The sequence below is a fragment of the Mixophyes fleayi genome, chromosome 1 (genome assembly GCF_038048845.1).
Source record: "Mixophyes fleayi isolate aMixFle1 chromosome 1, aMixFle1.hap1, whole genome shotgun sequence".
Taxonomy (NCBI): Eukaryota; Metazoa; Chordata; class Amphibia; order Anura; family Limnodynastidae; genus Mixophyes; species Mixophyes fleayi.
Genome location: NC_134402.1, coordinates 443,860,060 through 443,879,921, shown reverse-complemented (window position 1 = coordinate 443,879,921; position 19,862 = coordinate 443,860,060). Strand labels below are relative to the sequence as shown.

The window sequence follows — 19,862 nt, the reverse complement described above, 5'->3', positions numbered from 1 at the left end:
CTTCTCCCTCCTCAGCCTAATTACTCATTTGTTCTTAATATTTTTCATTATCCTCTCTCTCTAGAATGGAAGCTCTCATGGGCAGGGTCTTCTACCATATGTCTCACGTCTCTCTCTGTCTTCCTCGCTTTTCCCTGTCATATCCTATCTGATGATGGCGATACTGAGTGTCATGATTATAGCATAATCTTAAATTTAGAAGTTCAATATAAATGTTTACTCCCATCCTATAAATATATAAGTGTCTTCTCCCAACAGAGATGTATGTGCGAAGTCCCTGTCTGCTGGTAATTTAGGGGTTAATTAGGCTGATATCTCCTGTCATATAGCTGGTTTGTTCATATTTCAGATAAGATTGAAATGTTACAGGATCTACAGTTAAGATCAACATGTCATCTAGCTTTATGACCCAGCTCAACAGATAAAATAAGATGAAAGGTCCTTTGTGGTCACAACAGGATACAAGCTGTGAAGTGCAGCACGTTTTCTATAGAAGCTAATATGCACTAAATCAATACTCCATTTGTAATCAGGGGGATGATTAACATCAAATATGTCAACTGTAACTATCAGTCTGATATGAAACAATGTGAAATAACATATCTTCCTAAGGCATTTATATTTCATAATAATGTTTCATATGAATATGTATGGAAATCCTACTCTGTTGATTAGAAGCATTGATATATTTCTAGTATTTCACAGAGCAAATAAATTTTATTTATAACATTAGTTAGGTTTTATTTACACTGTCCTTACTTCTTACCAGAATGTCCTACAAAGATGATATTACCTCCACACAACAGGTCAAAGGTTTGCCTTCATTTATATACTAAACATGTAAGTGTGATATTTGACAAAATAAGACAAGTAACTACTCATTTTTTTCCCCTGCTGCAAGTTGTCATTTTGTTGTGTTTTTTGATAATTGCTTTTTATTGTACCTGACCCGCAGCTGTCCCAACCCCGACAGTACTGAACTGTTAACAAAGCAAGTTTCAGCTTTTGAAAATATGTTTTCTTAAATAACTTGTCTATGACCAATTAAATTTTAAATAAAATAATGTAAAATAATGCATTTAGAAGTTTCATGAAAGTGAAGGGAACTTAAATGGTGAATGTCTGCAGTGAACACTTTTCAGTGACATTTCTTATTTGTCGTTAATTGACATTTGCTATTAAATTATATCACTGAAGTTGCACAACTTTCAGTTTTCCCCCTATTTTTCGGATCTGTTCACATACACTATATGGACAAAACTATTTGGCCACACCTGGTAATTAATGAATTGAGGTTTTTCAATTAGACCCATTGCCAGAGGTGTATAAAATCAAGCACCTAGCCATGCAGTCTCCATTTGCAAACATTTATGATACAAAATGGGGCATTCTGAAGAACTCAGTGACTTCAAGCATGGTACTGTGATAAGATGCCACCTTTGCAAAAAGATGGTTCGTGAAATTTCATACCTGCTGGATATTTCATGCTCAACTGTAAGTGATAATATTAGAAAGTGGAAGCATTTAGGAACAACAGCAACTCGACCCCATAAAATAACAGAGAGGAGTAACGCTAAGGTATATGGTGCATAAAAGTCGCCAATGCTCTGCTGATTTCATTGCTGAAGAGTTCCAAACATCCATTGGCATTCATGTAAGCACAAAAACTGTGTGGCGGGAACTTAATGGAATGGGTTCCCATGGCAGGACGGCTGCATGCAAGCCTTACATTACCAAGACCAATGCCAAGCGTCGAATGGAGTGGTATACAGGACACTGACACTGGACTGAGGAGCAGTGGAAACATGTGCTGTGGAGTGACGAGCTCATCTGTGTTCACCTGTCCCGCTCATCCATTGGTTACCTCTTGTTTATAAGGCTCCTCCCAGCAAGTCACCTATTACCTGCTTCACTCATTAGTGGCAACTACTGCAGATCATCGCTACCATCTCTCCAAGTGTGCTGCTGCAAATCACCTATTACCTGCTCCACTCGTTAGTGGTAACTACTGCAGATCATTGCTACCATCTCTCCAAGTGTGCTCCTGCAAATCACCTATTACCTGCTCCACTCGTTAGTGGTAACTACTGCAGATCATCGCTATCATCCCTCCAAGTGTGTTGCTGCAAATCACCTGCTATCTCTCTGTGGACTATCATTGAGCATCACTCATTAATCCTACTCTTTTGTGGTAATCTAGTGCCTACATTCTTCTCTGTACTAGGTTCTCTATCACTGCTCACTGGGAACTCCCCCAGAGGGCCGCGACCTGCATGGTGGAAGTTACCAAGTACAAATTCCCTTGCGGGAACCTCTGGTGAAAACCTTCCACTCTGTTAGATTCCGTACCACTGGGTGAAGTACCACTAATCCCAGGCAGAACAGAAGGATCCCACTCATCCTAGTGAATAATGACAGTGAGTCTAGGTTTGGCAGATGCCAGGAGAATGTTACCTGCCTGACTGCATTATGCCAACTGTGAAGTTTGGTGGAGGAGGGATAATGGTATGGGGCTGTTTTCCATGGATTGGGCTAGGCCACTTATTTCCAGTGTCATTTTGGACAATGCTATGCTTCCAACTTTGTGGCAACAGTTTGGGGAAAGCTGTTTTCTGTTCCTACATGACTGTGCCCCAGTGCACAAAGCAAGGACTACAAAAATATGGTTTGATGAGTTCGGTGTGGAAGAACTTGACTGTCCTGCACAAAGCCCTGACCTCAACCCCATCGAACACCTTTGGGATGAACTGGAACGAAGATTGTGAGCCAGGCCTTCTCGTCCAACATCAGTGCCTGACCTCATAAATGTTCTACAGAATGAATGGGCACAAATTCCCACAGAAACACCCCAACATCTTGTGGAAAGCCTTCCAAGAAGAGTGGAAGGTGTTATTGCTGTAAAAGGGGGACTAACTCCATATTACAGTATATGTATTTGAATACAATGTCATTACAGTCCCTGTTGGTGTAGTGGTGAAGCGTCAGAATACTTTTGTCCATATAGTGTATGCTGAGCCATACCTGTTACCAAAAATTATTTGCTGAGCCATATTTGGTGCCATTAATAATATAACTAGGGCCAGCAGTAATATGCTGATCAATATCTCATCTCATCTGGAGAAAAGTGATCCATATCTGTGGCCACCAATAATGTGCTGAGCCATATCTGGGGGCAATTTTTTTGAAAATGCCAAGTAGTTACCAATTCCAGCTTCCTATGAGGCCTTCTCTTTCTGCTGCTTCAGTACTTACTGTACAGAAAAAACACTGGCCGCTACGATCAAAACTATTTAGAATCCTTCCTGTTTTGAACACCAATTGCTTCAGAGCAGAAAGAGATCTACTAATTAATTGGGCTGCGGAAGGTTAGGCATGGTCTGCTTACTACTGTCACAAACTTACCCCCTCCTGTGCTGCTGATTCCTCTGCCTCTGTGTACAGCTCAGCACTTTCTGGTTTGGGAGGTCACATGATCGTCGCTGGGGGGCGGCATATACTATCTGCAGACTATATAAATCTCACCTGAACACTGCAGCATTGTCAGAGCAACAAGTTACCACTTTGTGTCTGGCTCTCCCTGTGTAACCTGTGCTGTTTCTGGTGTTTCCCTGTGTATGAACTTTGGCTTGTTTAACCTCTGCTTCTGAATCCGCTGCTGCCTGTAGACATGTGTATCTGACCTGGCTATCCTTATTGACTACGCTGTTGCCTGTATACCTGTGTGTCCGACCCAGCTATCCTCATTGACTACGCTTCTGCCTGTTCACCTGTGTATTCCGACCCACAGTTCCACTGTATACGGCTTGGATTCTTCCGTTTGTGCTGTTTCTTCAGCTAACTGATCCTGTTCCTCTGTGCCGTACTACACTTCCTCTACAGAGTCTATTCTCCTTTATTCTGTCGCATCTCTTACCTACTGTCGGTCACCTATCCCGCCAGTGGGCTAACCTAAGGGGCACGACCTGCGGACCTACGGCAGCACAATCCATGCCGCCTCGCGACGGTTCTTGGTGAAGACTCCGCACCTTAGGAAGGCCAGCACTAACACTGACTGACAGGAAACTCCTGAGAACCGTAACAACTACTCATACAGCATTCTCTGGTTGCCAGCACAGAAATAATTAGTAAACAGACTATGGTCCTTTGAACAAGCAGTTACATACTCTCCTCATCTTTGGGACTGATGGTGGGCCAGTAAACTTATAATGGGATGTTAACATTATCCCCCAGGTTTAAATAGATTGTCATCCTGATTAAAGATATATATGACCTGCCATGCAGTGATTGTTCGCCACTTATTAGGTACCATAGAATTAGCCACCTGAGCATTGGGTTGTTGAATTTTAGTGTCATACGTGTTCCACCTGTTAAGGGCAGAGTAGCGTGAGATCCTCAACTGCTAGAACAGCTTCACGAGATGTTCACCTTTAGCAGCTCCCTTTCTGAAGAACTATTTACTTTCCACAGTACTCAGTTACCCCCAGAACTAAGGCTCGGGTAGTAGCATTTATTCATCTAGCACCTGTCAGGTGGAGAGGACAGAACACAGTAGAAGATAATGAGAAACCAGGATATATTAGCAGAACTCTGAGCCAGACAGGCAAAGGATATGCAGTGTAGTCTGGCACTTGTCTAATGGAGAGGACAGCTCATGGTAACAGGTAGTGAGCAAACAGAATGTATTTGGCAGAACTCACACAGTCACACAGGCAGGGATCAGGAGTGGAGAAGACAGCAGAATCCTTTAAACAAGCTAGGGGTCAGGGCAGGTAGAATTATGAGAGCTGCTTGGCCATAGAACCCCATTCCATTAAGCTCCCGCCGCACAGTTTTTGTTGTTACATTAATGCCAATGTAAGTTCGGAACTCTTCAGCTATGGAATCAGCAGAATGTTGGTGACTTTTACGCACCATGTACCTTACCAGCCATTGACCCCGCTCTGTGATTTTACATGGTTTTCCGCTTTGTGGGTGAGTTGCTGTTGTTACTAAATGCTTCCACTTTCTAACAAGATCACTTATAGTTGATCGTAGAATATCCAGCAGGGATGAAATTTCACGGACCGTCTTATTGCGAAGGCGGCATCCTATCACAGTACCACGCTTGAAGCCACTGAGCTCTTCACAACAACCCTTTTTGTATCACAAATGTTTGTAAATGGAGACTGCATGGCTAGGTGCTTGATTTTATACACATCTGGCAACGGATCTGCTTTAAACACCTCAATTCAATAATTAACAGGTGTGGCCAAATACCTTTGTCCATATAGTGTATATTGTTGGCACCAAATATTGATCGTTTTCCTCCAGATGGCATCAGATATTGATCAGCATATTATTGTTGGCGCCAGACATGACCCACTTTCTTGTCCCCGGATATGACTAAGCACATTGTTGCTGGAACCATCCTGTGGCATTATAATACTGGATTTTGTTTCCACAATTATACATCAGTCTGTTCCACTCAAAATAATAACAAACCAGCCCGTGTCCCCACACTAGAGGACTACACCAACCTGTGCCACCATAACATTACACACCAGTATCTCACCCCAAATAAATATCATGCATCAGCCTTGTGTAAGCCTCACTTATATACTGACACCATGTCATCAGATGGACTCTTGTGCACTATAACTGAACATTGTGAGGCTATTCCTGCTTTTATTGGGGTGTAGTGCACTTTGCTGGATCCCCCTCCCCTGTAAAATAATAGGGCACCAGATCATTTTCCACAGACCTTATGTGAACTCAGTATTTAACATAAATAGTGACACTGATATTTATATGTAAACAAGAAATACAGTACTAGCATGTAATATATCTGTAAAGGAATAGGACAATCATACTGCTGTTGGTATTCGTGAAACAAGTCAACCAGTCCACCTACATTACAACAGGCCTAATCAAGTTCTAAAGGAATCACAGCAACACAACGTACACATGCAAAATGCATTGCACAGATATACTGTTAAACAGCCACATTATACTTATCTTATAAGCGTATAACAGTGTGGTGATCAGGTCTGTACATGCTCATTACAAACATGTAATATCAGTAGTAGCTTGGAAGAAGAACGTCACATAATCCACACCTCCCTGCCCTGGATATATCTCCACCCTATCCCTGCAGTCTGCTCTCTTCCGCCCTCTTTCCCAATAACTCTGCACTATGAACCTATTCTCTTCCCTGAACACTGACAACACAACGAACGGACCCCTGCAGTTCTAGTGAGCTGTCTGATGTGTATTTCATTTTATAAGCAGCTTTCTAGAAACCGTTCTGCAGGCATATTCCGTCTGAATCCAGAATACTGAGAGGTCAGAATTGGATTTAATTATTAACTCATGATGCATTTACTTGTGACAGTGTCTGTGTACTGTGACTGTATAGAATAGTGTACCTGAGAACAATTGTAAGTGTAACGTCAGATGAGCGTTTATAAAAGACTGCAAAATGCCCTATTATTATCCTATACTTTTATAGCACCAACATATGTTGCAGTGCTGTACAAGGAGACACCAGTGAGGATACTGTACTAGCCACTGACCAGTTGTCTTGCGGTCTCCTTGGTAATGGAACCATTCTGTAAAGATTGGCGGCTTCTAGATATAAATATTTTGGTAAAAGGCAAAATTTTTGTTACCACTGGGAATTGTTTTTTTTTTGCAGTGATGCAAGTAGATTTAAATTATTAGTGGTACTGTACTTTCTGTATTTTTAAATCTTGTATGTGTTGTTGTGTAGTGCTTGACACAAAGCTACGCTGTTATCCACAAATGAAGAGCAATTAAACCATAAACTGCATGAGATAGCCGAAATCTCACACAAGCGGCCATAAAGAAAAGAAATCAGCCTTTAAACCGTGATCAAGGCGCTATTGATAAATATGCCCCTATATATATATATTTGTGCCTTGTTGTTACTTTGGTTTATAGATGCATATACACACACTTACCCATATAAATTGCAATGAGATAGGGCAAAAGGTAATCCATTGACAGTATTGTCCAATGTGCAATTACCATCACCTCTAGTGAAGACTGCGCAAATTTCATGACGCATAGTATTAATTCTCGTTTTTATAGCAGATGGAACAATCAAGTGCTTTACAGTGCTTTAGTGCACATTCAGCACGTCCTAAGGTCCTCACAGCTGACCAGCTCTTAACGAACAAAACTAAATTAATTAATAATAATGAAAAAACAGAGTCCTGTAAGATAAGATCAAATTCACTTTAGTAGACTATAATAGTGCTCAATCACTGAAGTATAATTGGATTTATTCACTATAACTCTCACATAGTTTTGGGACGCAATTACACCCCAGAAGAAAGGCCCATAGGGCCTGATTCATTAAGGATCTTAGGCAAGAAAGTTTTCTTACTTAAGGTTTCTGGACAAAACCATGTTACAATCCAAGGGGTACAAAATAGTTTATTATTTTGCACATAAGTTAAATACTGTCTGTTTTTCATGTAGCACACACATATCAACTTTAAATTTCTCTGTACAAATAATTTATCAAGTATTTGTGTGCTACCTAAAAAAACAGCCAGTATTTAACTTCTGTGCAAAATAATAAACTCATTTGCACCCCTTGCATTGTAACATGGCTTTGTCCAGAAAACTTAAGTAATAAAACTTACTCAATTTCTTGCCTAAGTCCCTTAATGAATCAGGCCCATAGTCATTAATGTCAAAGCATAAAAAAATAAAAAAGGTTCTTTTTCTTTTGTTTCCCCGCCTCCCATAAAATACATTTATTTTAAATTTATTTTGAACAAGCTCCCTCCCTCCATCAGAACTTCCCCTAATTGGTCCAGCTTCAAACGAGCCCTAAAAACTCACCTTTTTCTTAAAGCCTTTCTGTCTCCCACTTAACTTCCTACCTTATCTTCTGCCTCTGTCCCCCTACTCTCCCTCTCTCCCCTGCGTCTCTCTGTCTGTCCACCCCTCCCCTTAGATTGTACGCTCCTCTGAGCAGGGCCATCTCTCCTCCTGTTTCCACCACTTCTAACTCTGCTCTCCAGCTACTTAGCCCTCCTCCTCGAGGGTCCTCCACCCCACGTCCACTCTCGCTCCCTCCTCCCCCCTGGGGGTCTCCCTGTCTTCCGCGCCCTCCTTCTTGGGCCCCGTCGTTTGCGGATCCTCCCTCCTCCTTCCCTGCCCTCTCCAGCTGTGCATTGAGCGTACTGAGTTGCTGTGTTTACTGTACTGTGCTGTCTCCCATTGTATTGTGATTTTGTTTGTCTCTGTACGGCGCTGCGGATGCCTTGTGGCGCCTTATAAATAAATATTAATAATAATAATAATAATAATTTATTAGGATGTTATGAATGTCTCTAGTACATAAAATACATTTTTACAGTTGCTCCTGATTGTACACACATGTTCTAGCATGCAAACCAGACTGTCATCATTATCACACGGCACTTACACCCGAGCTGTAGCTGGTGCAAGTGATACAACAGAAAATAACGTATCTTAAAGATGCCCAAAGCTTTAATCTGACGATGCAGCGTGCACTTGATCTTAGCACGTCCTTCCTGTACATTGACTACGTACATACGCCCATTCCCGGCTTTGGTCCCTCCATGAAATCGTAGGCTGTAGTACGTTTCATTGCGCTGAAAGATGAATTGGACTTTTCTGCATTCTATGGTTTATGGTTCAGTTCTGGGGATGCGCAGAGTAATTGTGCGCAAAATATGCCACGTATCGCCATTTATGCTCCTTAATGAATGAGGCCCAATGTGTCCAGCTGTTCATCACAAGCATAAGCACCAGGTGTACGTCAGGAGCTTACGCAGCACGATAGCGTAGAGATGAGGCTGGACAGTGTTAGTAGTAACTGTGAAAGTCGTATTATCTTATTTGTACACTTTATAATATTGTAATGAAGTGTCATATACACAAGAGATAATAGTGACTGGACAGTGTTATTAATTAAAGTCACATTTATTAAAACATAATTAAATACAAATGCAAATTAAAGTAAGTAAAATGAAAGTAAATACAAACATGTTATTTTCCAGTTTAAAAATCAAATAGGAATCTTCTTTCCTGCCGCCGTCCAAATATAATCATTAATTGTGTGATGGGAACAAGACAGCTGTGACTTCATATAATACAGCAGCCACAGTAATTAATTAAATACTATCAGCTGGAGAGGTCAATCCACAGTCAGCCAATCAGAAGCAACTAAGTAGTGGGTCATTGCGTCTTGTGGCACCAGCCCTTCAAATCCCTGGTTTCACCACTTAATAAATTGTTACCTAGACTGGAGACCCAAGTTATTATTATTTATTACTATTATTACCATTTATTTATATAACGCCACTAATTCCACAGCACTGTACAGAGAAATCACAAACATCAGTCCCTGTCCTATTGGGGCTTACAGTTTAAATCCCCTAACACGCATGCACACAGACACACACAGACAGACTAGGGTCAATTTGTTAGCAGCCAATTAACCTACCAGTATGTTTTTGGAGTGTGGGAGGAAACTGGAGCACCCGGAGGAAACCCACGCAAACACGGGGAGAATATAAAAACTCCACACAGATAAGGCCATGGTCGGGAATTGAACTCATGACCCCAGTCACGTAAGGCAGAAGTGTTAACCACTTAACCACCGTGCTGCCCACAAAAAGCATGGAGTGTCATGTTTTCAGCATACCCCACCATAAACATAAGCGTTAGGGGTCTATTTATGATGCCAGTGCTGTAGACATCAATATATATTGCTGCAAATTGAGCAACACTATTTAAAGTGTTAATCAGCAGCCTAATGCTGCCAGTGAATGGAGAAAGTGCTAGGCGCGTGTGTATAGAACGTTCTCAAGGGAAGGAACCAGCAAAGCCGCAGAGGCTTCATCTGGATCCCATTGAAAAAGACCTGCTGCTTTTTGCAGTTTAATAAATTATTGAATTCTGTTGTCCCCATAGAGGTTTAGGGAACAGCAGTAAGTGCTGGTAATTATCTTAATGCCAGAGAAATCTAACAGATATTTTGGCCGTGTTAGTTTATCGCCCCCTTCGGGGGGGGGCGTTGAAGCGGCAAATGGCTACTGCACATTTATATTTGTTTGGTAAATATACAAGGTAAACGTTGTAGCAATGAGTTCATTAAAGGTTGCCATCATCCCTTATTAAGATTTAAATGAAAAATCAGATCACATTTGAGGTTATATTCCTGCAGCAATACAGGTAATTTTTAAGGGTTCCCAAACTATTTTATCATGTAACATTGTTGTCTCCTGTCCCTCATTTAAGATTGATCCTGTTTTCCTGGATCATGATTGGTCTCGCAGTCACACCGGAGAGCTCGTTAGTGGATGAGCCGGTGAAGATCCAAGCTTGGGGTCTCCCATCACAAGAGTTAATCACTCTGAGAGCATGGCTGAAGGATGAGAAAGGACAGATTTTTTACTCCAGAGCTTTCTATACGACTGATACGGAGGGGAAACTAAATCTGGAGACCTCACCGGCGATTGGCGGAGATTTTCATGGCGTGTATCCTATGGGATTATTCTGGTCTCTGAAGCCAACCATCCCATTCTCAAGATTGATAAAACGTGATGTGATGGGAAGTCCCTTCCATATTCATCTGGAGCTCTATTCTGGTATGATGTTAAGTCCACTTTCTGAAGAAACTCCTGTTGTCAGTAAAGTTGTGGAAAGATGGTACGTGACTCCCAGGGTACAGAGACTGCAGATAAGAGAAGGAAGAATCAGAGGAACACTCTTTCTCCCTCCAGGTAGGAATTGCGGTAGCCGATACTTCTGAGCAAGCCGTTTATAAGTCCATGCTTGGTCATATAAGTTTGGTTCCTGCATCTTCTAGGGTGGGTTTTTGTCTTACGTATCCTGTGAATGTTGGGATTTTTTTTAATCTCAACAAGCATAGATAGGGCTGATTGGTACTTTGTAATAAACAAAGTAATGGGAACAGTATGATTACAACTGACTGCAGATCCCTGTACTCTCAGCAGACACCAGCAAAAGTCTACGGGTCTGTTCAACCCAACAGAGACTTCCGGGATTGTTCTGTAAAGCTTACTGCCCACTGAACTTGACCACTGCCAGCAACCCATGGCAAATCAACATGAAGCATCTAGTCCCTATTTCTAGGAAGAAATCACCCCGCGTTGTTTTAAAATGACCCCTTAGAGGCCAATGGACAAACAAGATCTTATATCTTTTCCAGACAAGACATCTCTAGTAAGATGCTTGTAAGGAATATGTTGCTTAGAAGTTAGTTACTTCTGACTCGCATCTCAAGGATGTCATTAAATTATGGTGAACTGTTTAGCCTTATTTAGAAGGATCACTATACAAAATGTCTGCTTTCTTTTGTTTTAGTTGAATTTGCATAAATTAACAGAAGAACCATGACTGAGGAATTGTATTGTGTCCTTATTTGACAGGTGAAGGTCCCTTCCCGGGAGTTATTGACATGTTTGGTGGTATTGGAGGTCTACTGGAGTTTCGTAGTAGTCTCCTTGCCAGCCGTGGATTCGCCTCGCTTGCTTTGGCTTATTTTGCCTATGATGATCTTCCAATATATCTACCCCATGTGGATCTAACATATTTTGAAGAGGCCGCTCAGTTTCTACAAAGTCATCCAAAAGTAAGTTATATTTGTTCCTTTATGTTATCAAAGTGAACCTTAAATCTTCTCATGTATTATGTGTAAGACTGTCTGTATTCTAAATTATCTGGAGTACATAATATAATCAACTTACAGGAAAGGCAGCGTCCTGCATTGGTTATATTTTAGTGGCCACACACTGAGCTTTTTATAGCTAATTGGGCTGTTTCAGAGCTAACTGGCTGCAAAATGACTGCCGATCCCAACTGACATCTGTTTGGAATGTAACCCCCTGTCACTGTGTGTGCAGTGGGGTGCAAAGGTTACACAGTGCACTTCCTTCTCAAACTCTGGCTAGCTGATGGGCATGGGTGTAAATGACCAGGGGGTCCCTGCACAAGCAGGTGTTTCTTTACGAGTAGTGGGACACAGGTGATATCACTTTGTGGTGCAGTGCAATAAGAGTCAGAATAATTTGGGTGCCAGACCATCTCTATCACAAACTGAACTCTTTATTTACACTCCTCTTGCTCCAGCCCAATAATCATAATGGTTGTACAATACAGAATCATATAGAGCTCCTTACTCCTCCTGCACAGTTCTTACACTGCTGATTAAATCACAGTACATACCAGGTTCTCCTGGTCGCAGTAGTTTAACAGCTACTCACAGTTCAGCCTCTGTCTGTTTCCAGTATACAGACAAGCAGGATTCACTCTGTCTATTTCCAGTATACCCAGGCAGGATTCACAGTGCAGGGGTAAAATCCCATGGGCTAAAACACTCTTCTCTAGTGTTCCTGTAATGCCTGCGGGGAACAGGACAGATGCACACAGATAACTTAAGTTACAAACGATGGTCACCTCCCGTCCGCTTCCGATGCACCCCAGCCGCTGTCCTATCCCAGCACACCAGCAACCAAACCTTTGTCACCTCCAACCACTTCTCTCTGAGGAAGAAACAGAAATTAAGGCACTGTCTACCAGGAAAGGGCTGTACGAGACCACGACCATGAGCGGAGACACTCACGTCAATCTCGATTGCCGCTACCTCGTTTCACTCTTGCCAAAGGCACGGGATTACAAGCACTTGAGACCAGGAACAGTCCCGCCTCAAGTACCCCACTCACTTCTCGGTGAGGGCCTAACCGAAAGAAGGAATAGAGCGTTCTCTCACCGGACACTCCAACTTCCGGTCCCTGCTCTCCTGCTCCTCTCTGTCACCTGTGGATGACAGACACAACACAGCCTCCCTCTACTCTACCAGTGAGGCTAGTATGTACACCCACACAACTGACGCTAACTAACAACAGGCGACCCGACCTAAACAAACTAACTAATGGTCAGGAACGCAACTTGACTATAAACTGGGTGTAGTGTACTACCTATACCTCCTCCCTTTACTTTACGGGGAACACCAGCCGGTGTTCACGGTCTACTCCGGAGGGCTATTCCTAAACCCTCACCCAGGTTGTCCCGAGAAGACTATCTGCTCACTATGGGGTCAATCAAGGAATCCTAAGGACCAGACACACACATGGCACGAAAGAGGCCCACTGGAGCAGAGTGTCAACTGCCGCATGGAACCGCCAGTCGTCGGAACTCGAAATGGCTGCCTTCACTCAAGCAGAACACCGCCCCACTCTGAAACCGCCATAGAACCTGCCGGAACTTAGGACTGGAATACTCAAATAGAACTAGAGGATGCCCCTGGAACTCAAATGGGCTGTGCTGTACTGCCAGTGAGTTGCCCAATCACCGCCTCTGGAAACCGGCGTAACCACAGGGACCTAGGGGACGGGAAGACTACTGTGTGTTCTCCCTAGCTATGTGTATGCTCTTAACTACACCTTGTCCCCACAGACACAGGTTATTGCAGGAAAACAGTAAAGAACAAGAGCCTATCTTTAATGGGGGCCTGGTGTCTTGCAACTGTAAAGAAACACACACAGCACAACCAAAATACAATGCACAATGCAATATTCGTCGCACAGGCGGAATCACATTTCGCTAATGTATCTGGCAGGCTGACCACGTAATACACACACCTGCTATCCAACCAGACGGTTTAGTATAGCACTAACAGGAGCCTTCTGCTCTACTGTTACCTAGGACTATCACCTAGCGTACTCACCACACCCTGGGACTGCACCCTACTCACTCAGGGCTCTCACGCCGCTGCCTACATGGCCTGGTGCCCTCTTTACCAAGGACCTTATGCCCTACACCATGAGCTTTCTTCCCAGCTAACTAAAGGGCCTTGTGCCCTGACCATGGGACTTTTGCCTCCTCTCTGCCTTGGGCTCTGAGCCCACTAACTAGGGCCTTGTGCCCTTCACTATGGGCTTTAAGCCCTTACCTAGGGCCTTGTGCCCTGTTACACTATGGGCTCTATGACCCTGACTAGGGCCTTGTGCCCTTTGCTGGCAATGAGCTTTAAGCCCTCTAACTACCTATTGTCACAGGCTCTAGGAGTTTTGCCCAGAATTCACCAGCTGTAGCTACACTTACCAGAAGTGCGGACCTCTGGGTAGTGTGGTGAATCAGTGGAACCATACAGTAGAATAGAGGAAAGGAATGTCAATAGTATAAATGCTCAGTCTTGGCACCGTGGAACTGTGATGGTACAGCAGTTTAGTAAACAGGATAAAATGAGGAAAGAGTCCAAGTGCCTTAGCACGCAGGTAGCATATAGCAGGCCAGTACTTGATAACTGGATAACGTTAGGCAAAGACCAATCAACAATATAGTAGAAGAGTCAGCGACTTGCAGCTACAATACAGAGGCACTTGTAGACTTTAGTCCAGCTAATAGGTACCATACAGAGTAGTAGCTATATCACAAGGAAACATGAATGGTCTACAGCTGGTAAGTTTCACCACGGATATGTAGAGAAGACTTGTCCAGCGCAGGTGTGTAACAGAATAGCGTGAGTGGTCTGCAATTGGCAAGTTGTACCACTGATGTGAAGGGAAGACTTGTCCAGGCGCAGGCCTGGAAGGGAGTAGCGTGAGTGGTCTGCAATAGGCAAGTTGTACCACTGATGTGAAGGGAAGACTTGTCCAGGAGCAGGCGTGGAACGGAGTAACGTGAGTGGTCTGCAATAGGCAAGTTGTACCACTGATGTGAAGGGAAGACTTGTCCAGGTGCAGGCATGTAACGTAGCAACGTGAGTGGTCTGCAATAGGCAAGTTGTACCACTGATGTATAGAGGAGACTTGTCCAAGAGCAGGCAGGTAACGGAGGTAGCGAGAGTAGTCTGCAGCGGGTAAGTTCTACTACCGATGTGGAGAGGAGACTTGTCCAGAGCAAACGGATAACACGAGCAAAAACAGAAAACACCTCAGAGTCTCAAGGAATGAGAACCAAGAACAGGCAAAGGTAATAGGGCAACAGGTGCCTTAAGTACTGAGAGGTGATTAATTAACCAATGAGACTAGAGGCGAGGTATTAACAATTCAGGGTTTCTGCACATGCGCCATCTTAGTCAAGATGGCGGACGGCCGCGGCTCAGGAGAGGCGCCGGCAGGAGCGAGAGAGACCCATGTCCCAACCTAGAGGCACTAACAGTCCGGTGAGTGACACCTATATGGGCCCTGTGCCCAATTTACCCTGGGCCTTGTGCCCCTAACTGTTGCCAGGGGCCTAGTGCACGATTGTGCCCATGGGCCTTGTGCCCGACCTTATTGCTGATTATACTTACTTGCTCTGCGCAGGTTACTCAGCTTGACCGCACCGTCTTCTTTTCCGGGTCTTCCAGACCCTCCAGCCGGCGTCGCCTCTTCTCCTCTTCGGCATGGTTGTCTTCTGGGCGGGGGCGCTCTTAGCCCTTACAAGGGCTCCCCGTCGATGTCTCCGGCAGTGATCTCCTGTGGCAGAATAGCTCATTGCCCTGACAAGGACACCCTGCCACCTTCGAAGGCGTTTCTGTCTTGATCCGGTGCTCCGTCCTCTTCTCTCTCCGCCGACGAACTTCATCCAAGATGGCGCTGCCCGGCGGCTTAAATACCCGCCGGCGCAATGTCATCACTGGCTGCCGCCACGAGCGCTCATTGGCTCACCACGGCGCCAATAATTTAAACGGCCGGAAGTGAGCCAAGATTGGCTCATTCATCTGGCTCATCTTCCCTCTGCCGACAGGACCTGCGAAAAGAAAGAAATACTCACCAGCGCTGGATCGCAGGAATGGTAAGTGTATTTCCATTTCTTTCTTCACCCTCTTCACAGGCACATCAGCGGGATGATTCTTCGCCCTCTTCATGGCACAGCATTCGGATCCGCAGGGCACATCTCTACATTCCCTCTGCCCCTCTCAGGGTTTCCCACAACTCCCCAACTGCTTCTCTTTGCTACAACGCTCTCTCCAGGGGTCTCTGCTGTTACATCCCTTAGTGTCTGCATGCTGCCACTTGCAGCAATCCCCCTTCTCTCCAGGGGTCTCGGCTCAGGGGACTCTCCACCTATTCAGGGCATACTTACTTGCCCTTGTGCAGCATTCACTCTCGCACTCCAAGGGAAAGACCTCTGCTCTCTCACTCTCTACTCTGTATATTTTCCGCACTTACTACAGCTGCTCCTTTTTCTCAGCCACTAGCAGACTGGGATGCAACGTCACCATAGCAACCAGCTTGAGTCCCTTCTCTTTCCACAAACAACTAACTCCTCCAGGTGACCCCTCCTGTATTCACTGGGTGCATGGTTTACTAAAATGCCACTAGAGGGCGTTACAGGAATGTTTAGATGTATATCAGGACTGGTGGAGAATGGAGCCCGGTGAAGACTGCTATCTCTCTGTGCATGGGCATCGTCTGACTGTCCATGCTAGTTTTAGTATGGATTGTGACATTGTAAGCTTAATTAGGCTAGTAGAACCTGTTATTATATCATCATCATCACTGTCACGAACGTCCAGCCTGTCCCCTATTCAGCAATCTGAACAGCAAACCATGACTGGTGTCACCATAGTCACTTAGTAATGAATACACATTTTCTGCCACCACAAACTATTTATTATGGTGTCCTTACGTTCACCAGAACCACTTATTAATGTTTCACACTTAAATCATATACACCTGTAGCATGAGCCTCCCTAGGCTTCGTAAATTCCCAAAGAATCACGGAAAACACACTAGATTAAATTTATTTAATCTCAAAAATGTTTCCAAGGCTTAATTACAAAAATTAATAACAAGACATACAATTTGTTACACAAACGAGTTTCAGAAAATAAAATAGGAAATATAATCAGAGTCACTACTTACTAGTTAAGACCTGGGGGTAAATGTATGAACCTCCGGATTCTTCAACTCCGGCGAGTTCAGCGTCTTCAGCGCTTAAATTTAAAGCGGCGCTGCCTTGTAAAGGGAGGCTTTAAATTTAAGCGCTGAAGACGCTGAACTCGCCGGAGATGAAGAATCCGGAGGTTCATACATTTACTCACTGGTGTGTGAGGAAAATGGAAACAGGTGTACTTGGCATACGTGAAAGTTTACTCGGCGACTATGTTATTTCACAAGTGGGTTTCCCGTGCAGTCACTGGCTCTTTTACCACTATAAACAGTGGCAGGTTCAGCCTCTGCCAACGTAAAGATGCTTGTGATATTGCAGAATGTCTTTGGTATAACTGTTTTCTATATGCAACGCATTTCACCGTTTTATTCAGAGCTTCCTCAGGAATAACATATGTAGCTACAATAGGGTGAAATGCGTATGGTCATGTGCAGTAGTGATAGTTGCATATAGATGCGCTTGCATTTTAGGCTAATGAAAATTTCTGCAGACATTATACAGTGTTTTAAGACAGAGACAAGAAGGAATGGAATGTTCCGTATCTTTTCTCAGCCTTTACAAATAGTAACGTTGTATTTCTTTCAGGTGTCGGGAGCTGGAGTTGGAGTGATCGGTATATGCAAAGGAGCCGAGATGGCTCTGGCTATGGCGACTTATTTGCCCCAGGTTCTTGCTACAGTATGCATCAATGGAACCAATGCTGTGAATGGCAACACATTTAGCTATGGGGATCTCTTTCTGAACGGAATTCCCTACCAAGCGGAAAGATTTCTGGTCACAGACACTGGGGCCCTCACACTTACTAACGCAATGAAAGACCCAAGAAAGCCAGAACACCAGGACTCTGTATTTCCTGTGGAGAAAGCCAGGGGTTCCATCCTCTTCTTGGTGGGAGATAAAGACCAGAATTATGACAGTTTATTTTTTGCTAAGGAAGCAATGGCGAGGGCAGAAAAGTATGGAAAGAAGGATGTCTATATGCAGTGTTACCCAGGGGCTGGGCATCTCCTAGAGCCCCCAGGTTCCCCTTTTTGTCCAGTGTCCCAATCTCCTTTCTTCCCACTTCCTTTGACGTGGGGCGGGGAGCTCCTGGCTCACTGCAGAGCACAGGAAATCAGCTGGAGAGAGATGCAGGACTTTCTGCGCAAACACATACCATGCTCTCGCCGGAATAAATTATGATGTTGTAAAGTTGAAACCAGTTGCCAAAGAAATGGTGGGGAGATCTAACTGCTGCTATGGATTTGACTGCCAGGCATGGAGATTATAAAGAAGTCAATTTTGATGCATGGTTTGGATTGAAAGGACTGTCTGACCCTTAACTCACTCTTAAATTTTAAAGAACTAATTTATCAAAAATTAAGAAATATAATTGTTTCCTATTGCAGTCGGTGACTGATTGATATTGGTATTCAAAGTACAGCAACAGTAATTTATTATAGTTATATCAATAGTGTTAATAGTTAGGCAGTCATTTAAAGGTAGTTAGGTAATTAAAGTTTACTTAACAGCATTAATAGTTTGGTAGTAGTTGAAGGGTATTTTTGATTATAGTTAAATTAACAGTACTAATAATTATATAACTATGCCTCAGTGGTTCTCTATTTCTGTACTGCAGTTATATGTTCCAATGATCAGGGGTCCCATATTGTATGTAGTGCAGGGAATATGCTTGCGTCTAGGGCAGTGTTGGCTAACCTGTGACACTCCAGGTTTTGTGAAACTACAAGTCCCAGCATGCTTTGCCAATATATTGCAGCTTATTGCTGGAAGGGTATGCTGGGACTTGTAGTTTCACAACATCTGGAGTGTCACAGCTTAGCCAATACTGGTCTAGGGGTACATGGAAGAACCAAGTAAAGTGCTGGTGGAGCCGAGAGAATGGGTACACGGAAGAGCCAAGATAAGTGCAGGAGGAGCCAAGATAAGTGCCTGAGGAGCCAAGATAAGTGCCTTGGAGTGGCATATTTGCTTCCCCAGTGGTCCATAAGAGTAAAAAAAGAAATATTTCTGTATATCTGTATATAAATAGTTGTTACCGTTGGGATTTGGAACCACAGATCTCGATTCGGATCGCTTGACCACTTGTGACTTGTATCACTTAGCTTATTAGTTTGACCTCTAAATACTGTCAGGACACCAACCCTTCCCTCCCGGCAGAGAGGCAAAGACCTCCCAAGCAATGAACGGACAATAACGGTGACTCAGGGAATCAGAATTTGGAATAAATACTGTCTACATTTATTAAATGGCTACAGGATTTAGAACTTTAGTTAAAAAGGGGATTATAAATGAATTAAAGAGAACTCATCTTCAATTATGCACCCCAATAAATAAGCATAATATTACTCTAGCTCATCTATAATACCCATCAATAAAGTTAAGCCTTGCAATAATTATATAATTTGAAAACTATTCATCCATCTGTTAATAAATATTTGAATTATAATATAACTGGTTATGTGCTATGTGTGTGATAAATCCATAATCACTAAACATATTTTCTAATAGTGCTTTAAGACTATTGTGTGAGCTAAGGAGGTAATGCCCATAAATAACGAACTCATTTGTAATTGTGTTAAAAATGAATAAATATCTAAAATACTACAACAATTTACTATAAACCCTACAATAAAGAGACTATTGTTGGTAAGAAAACGTAGTACAAAAAGAAATACAGCTAACCAATAATATAAATTACAGACTGATGTTTCTTGTTAAACGGTAAGATATATATATATATATATATATATATATATATATATATATATAATGACAAACTCACTGGAATAGTGTTTTTGGGCAGGCATGTTTTGAAACCACAGGAAAATTGTTGTCTGTAGTTAAACAGCCTGCTAAGAGCTGTTGACCTTTAGTACAAACGGGTTATAGGGGTTATGGATGGAGAGTGAGGGCGGGCTTCATCCACTAGGCCCCATTTCAGGTCTTTTAGGCCTCCAGCCTAAGGATAGGCT

The 19,862-nt window shown here is 43.2% G+C and overlaps 1 protein-coding gene across 1 annotated transcript; it reads left to right on the top strand.

The window, feature by feature from the left end:
- Nucleotides 1-6,133: 6,133 nt before the first annotated feature.
- LOC142101286 (acyl-coenzyme A amino acid N-acyltransferase 1-like) lies at nucleotides 6,134-19,651 on the top strand. The gene is made up of 4 exons (XM_075185647.1): nucleotides 6,134-6,321; nucleotides 10,282-10,766; nucleotides 11,436-11,638; nucleotides 17,473-19,651. The coding sequence occupies exons 2-4, from the start codon at nucleotides 10,304-10,306 to the stop codon at nucleotides 18,067-18,069; spliced, it is 1,263 nt and encodes a 420-aa protein (XP_075041748.1). The 5' UTR covers nucleotides 6,134-6,321; nucleotides 10,282-10,303; the 3' UTR covers nucleotides 18,070-19,651.
- Nucleotides 19,652-19,862: the final 211 nt, after the last annotated feature.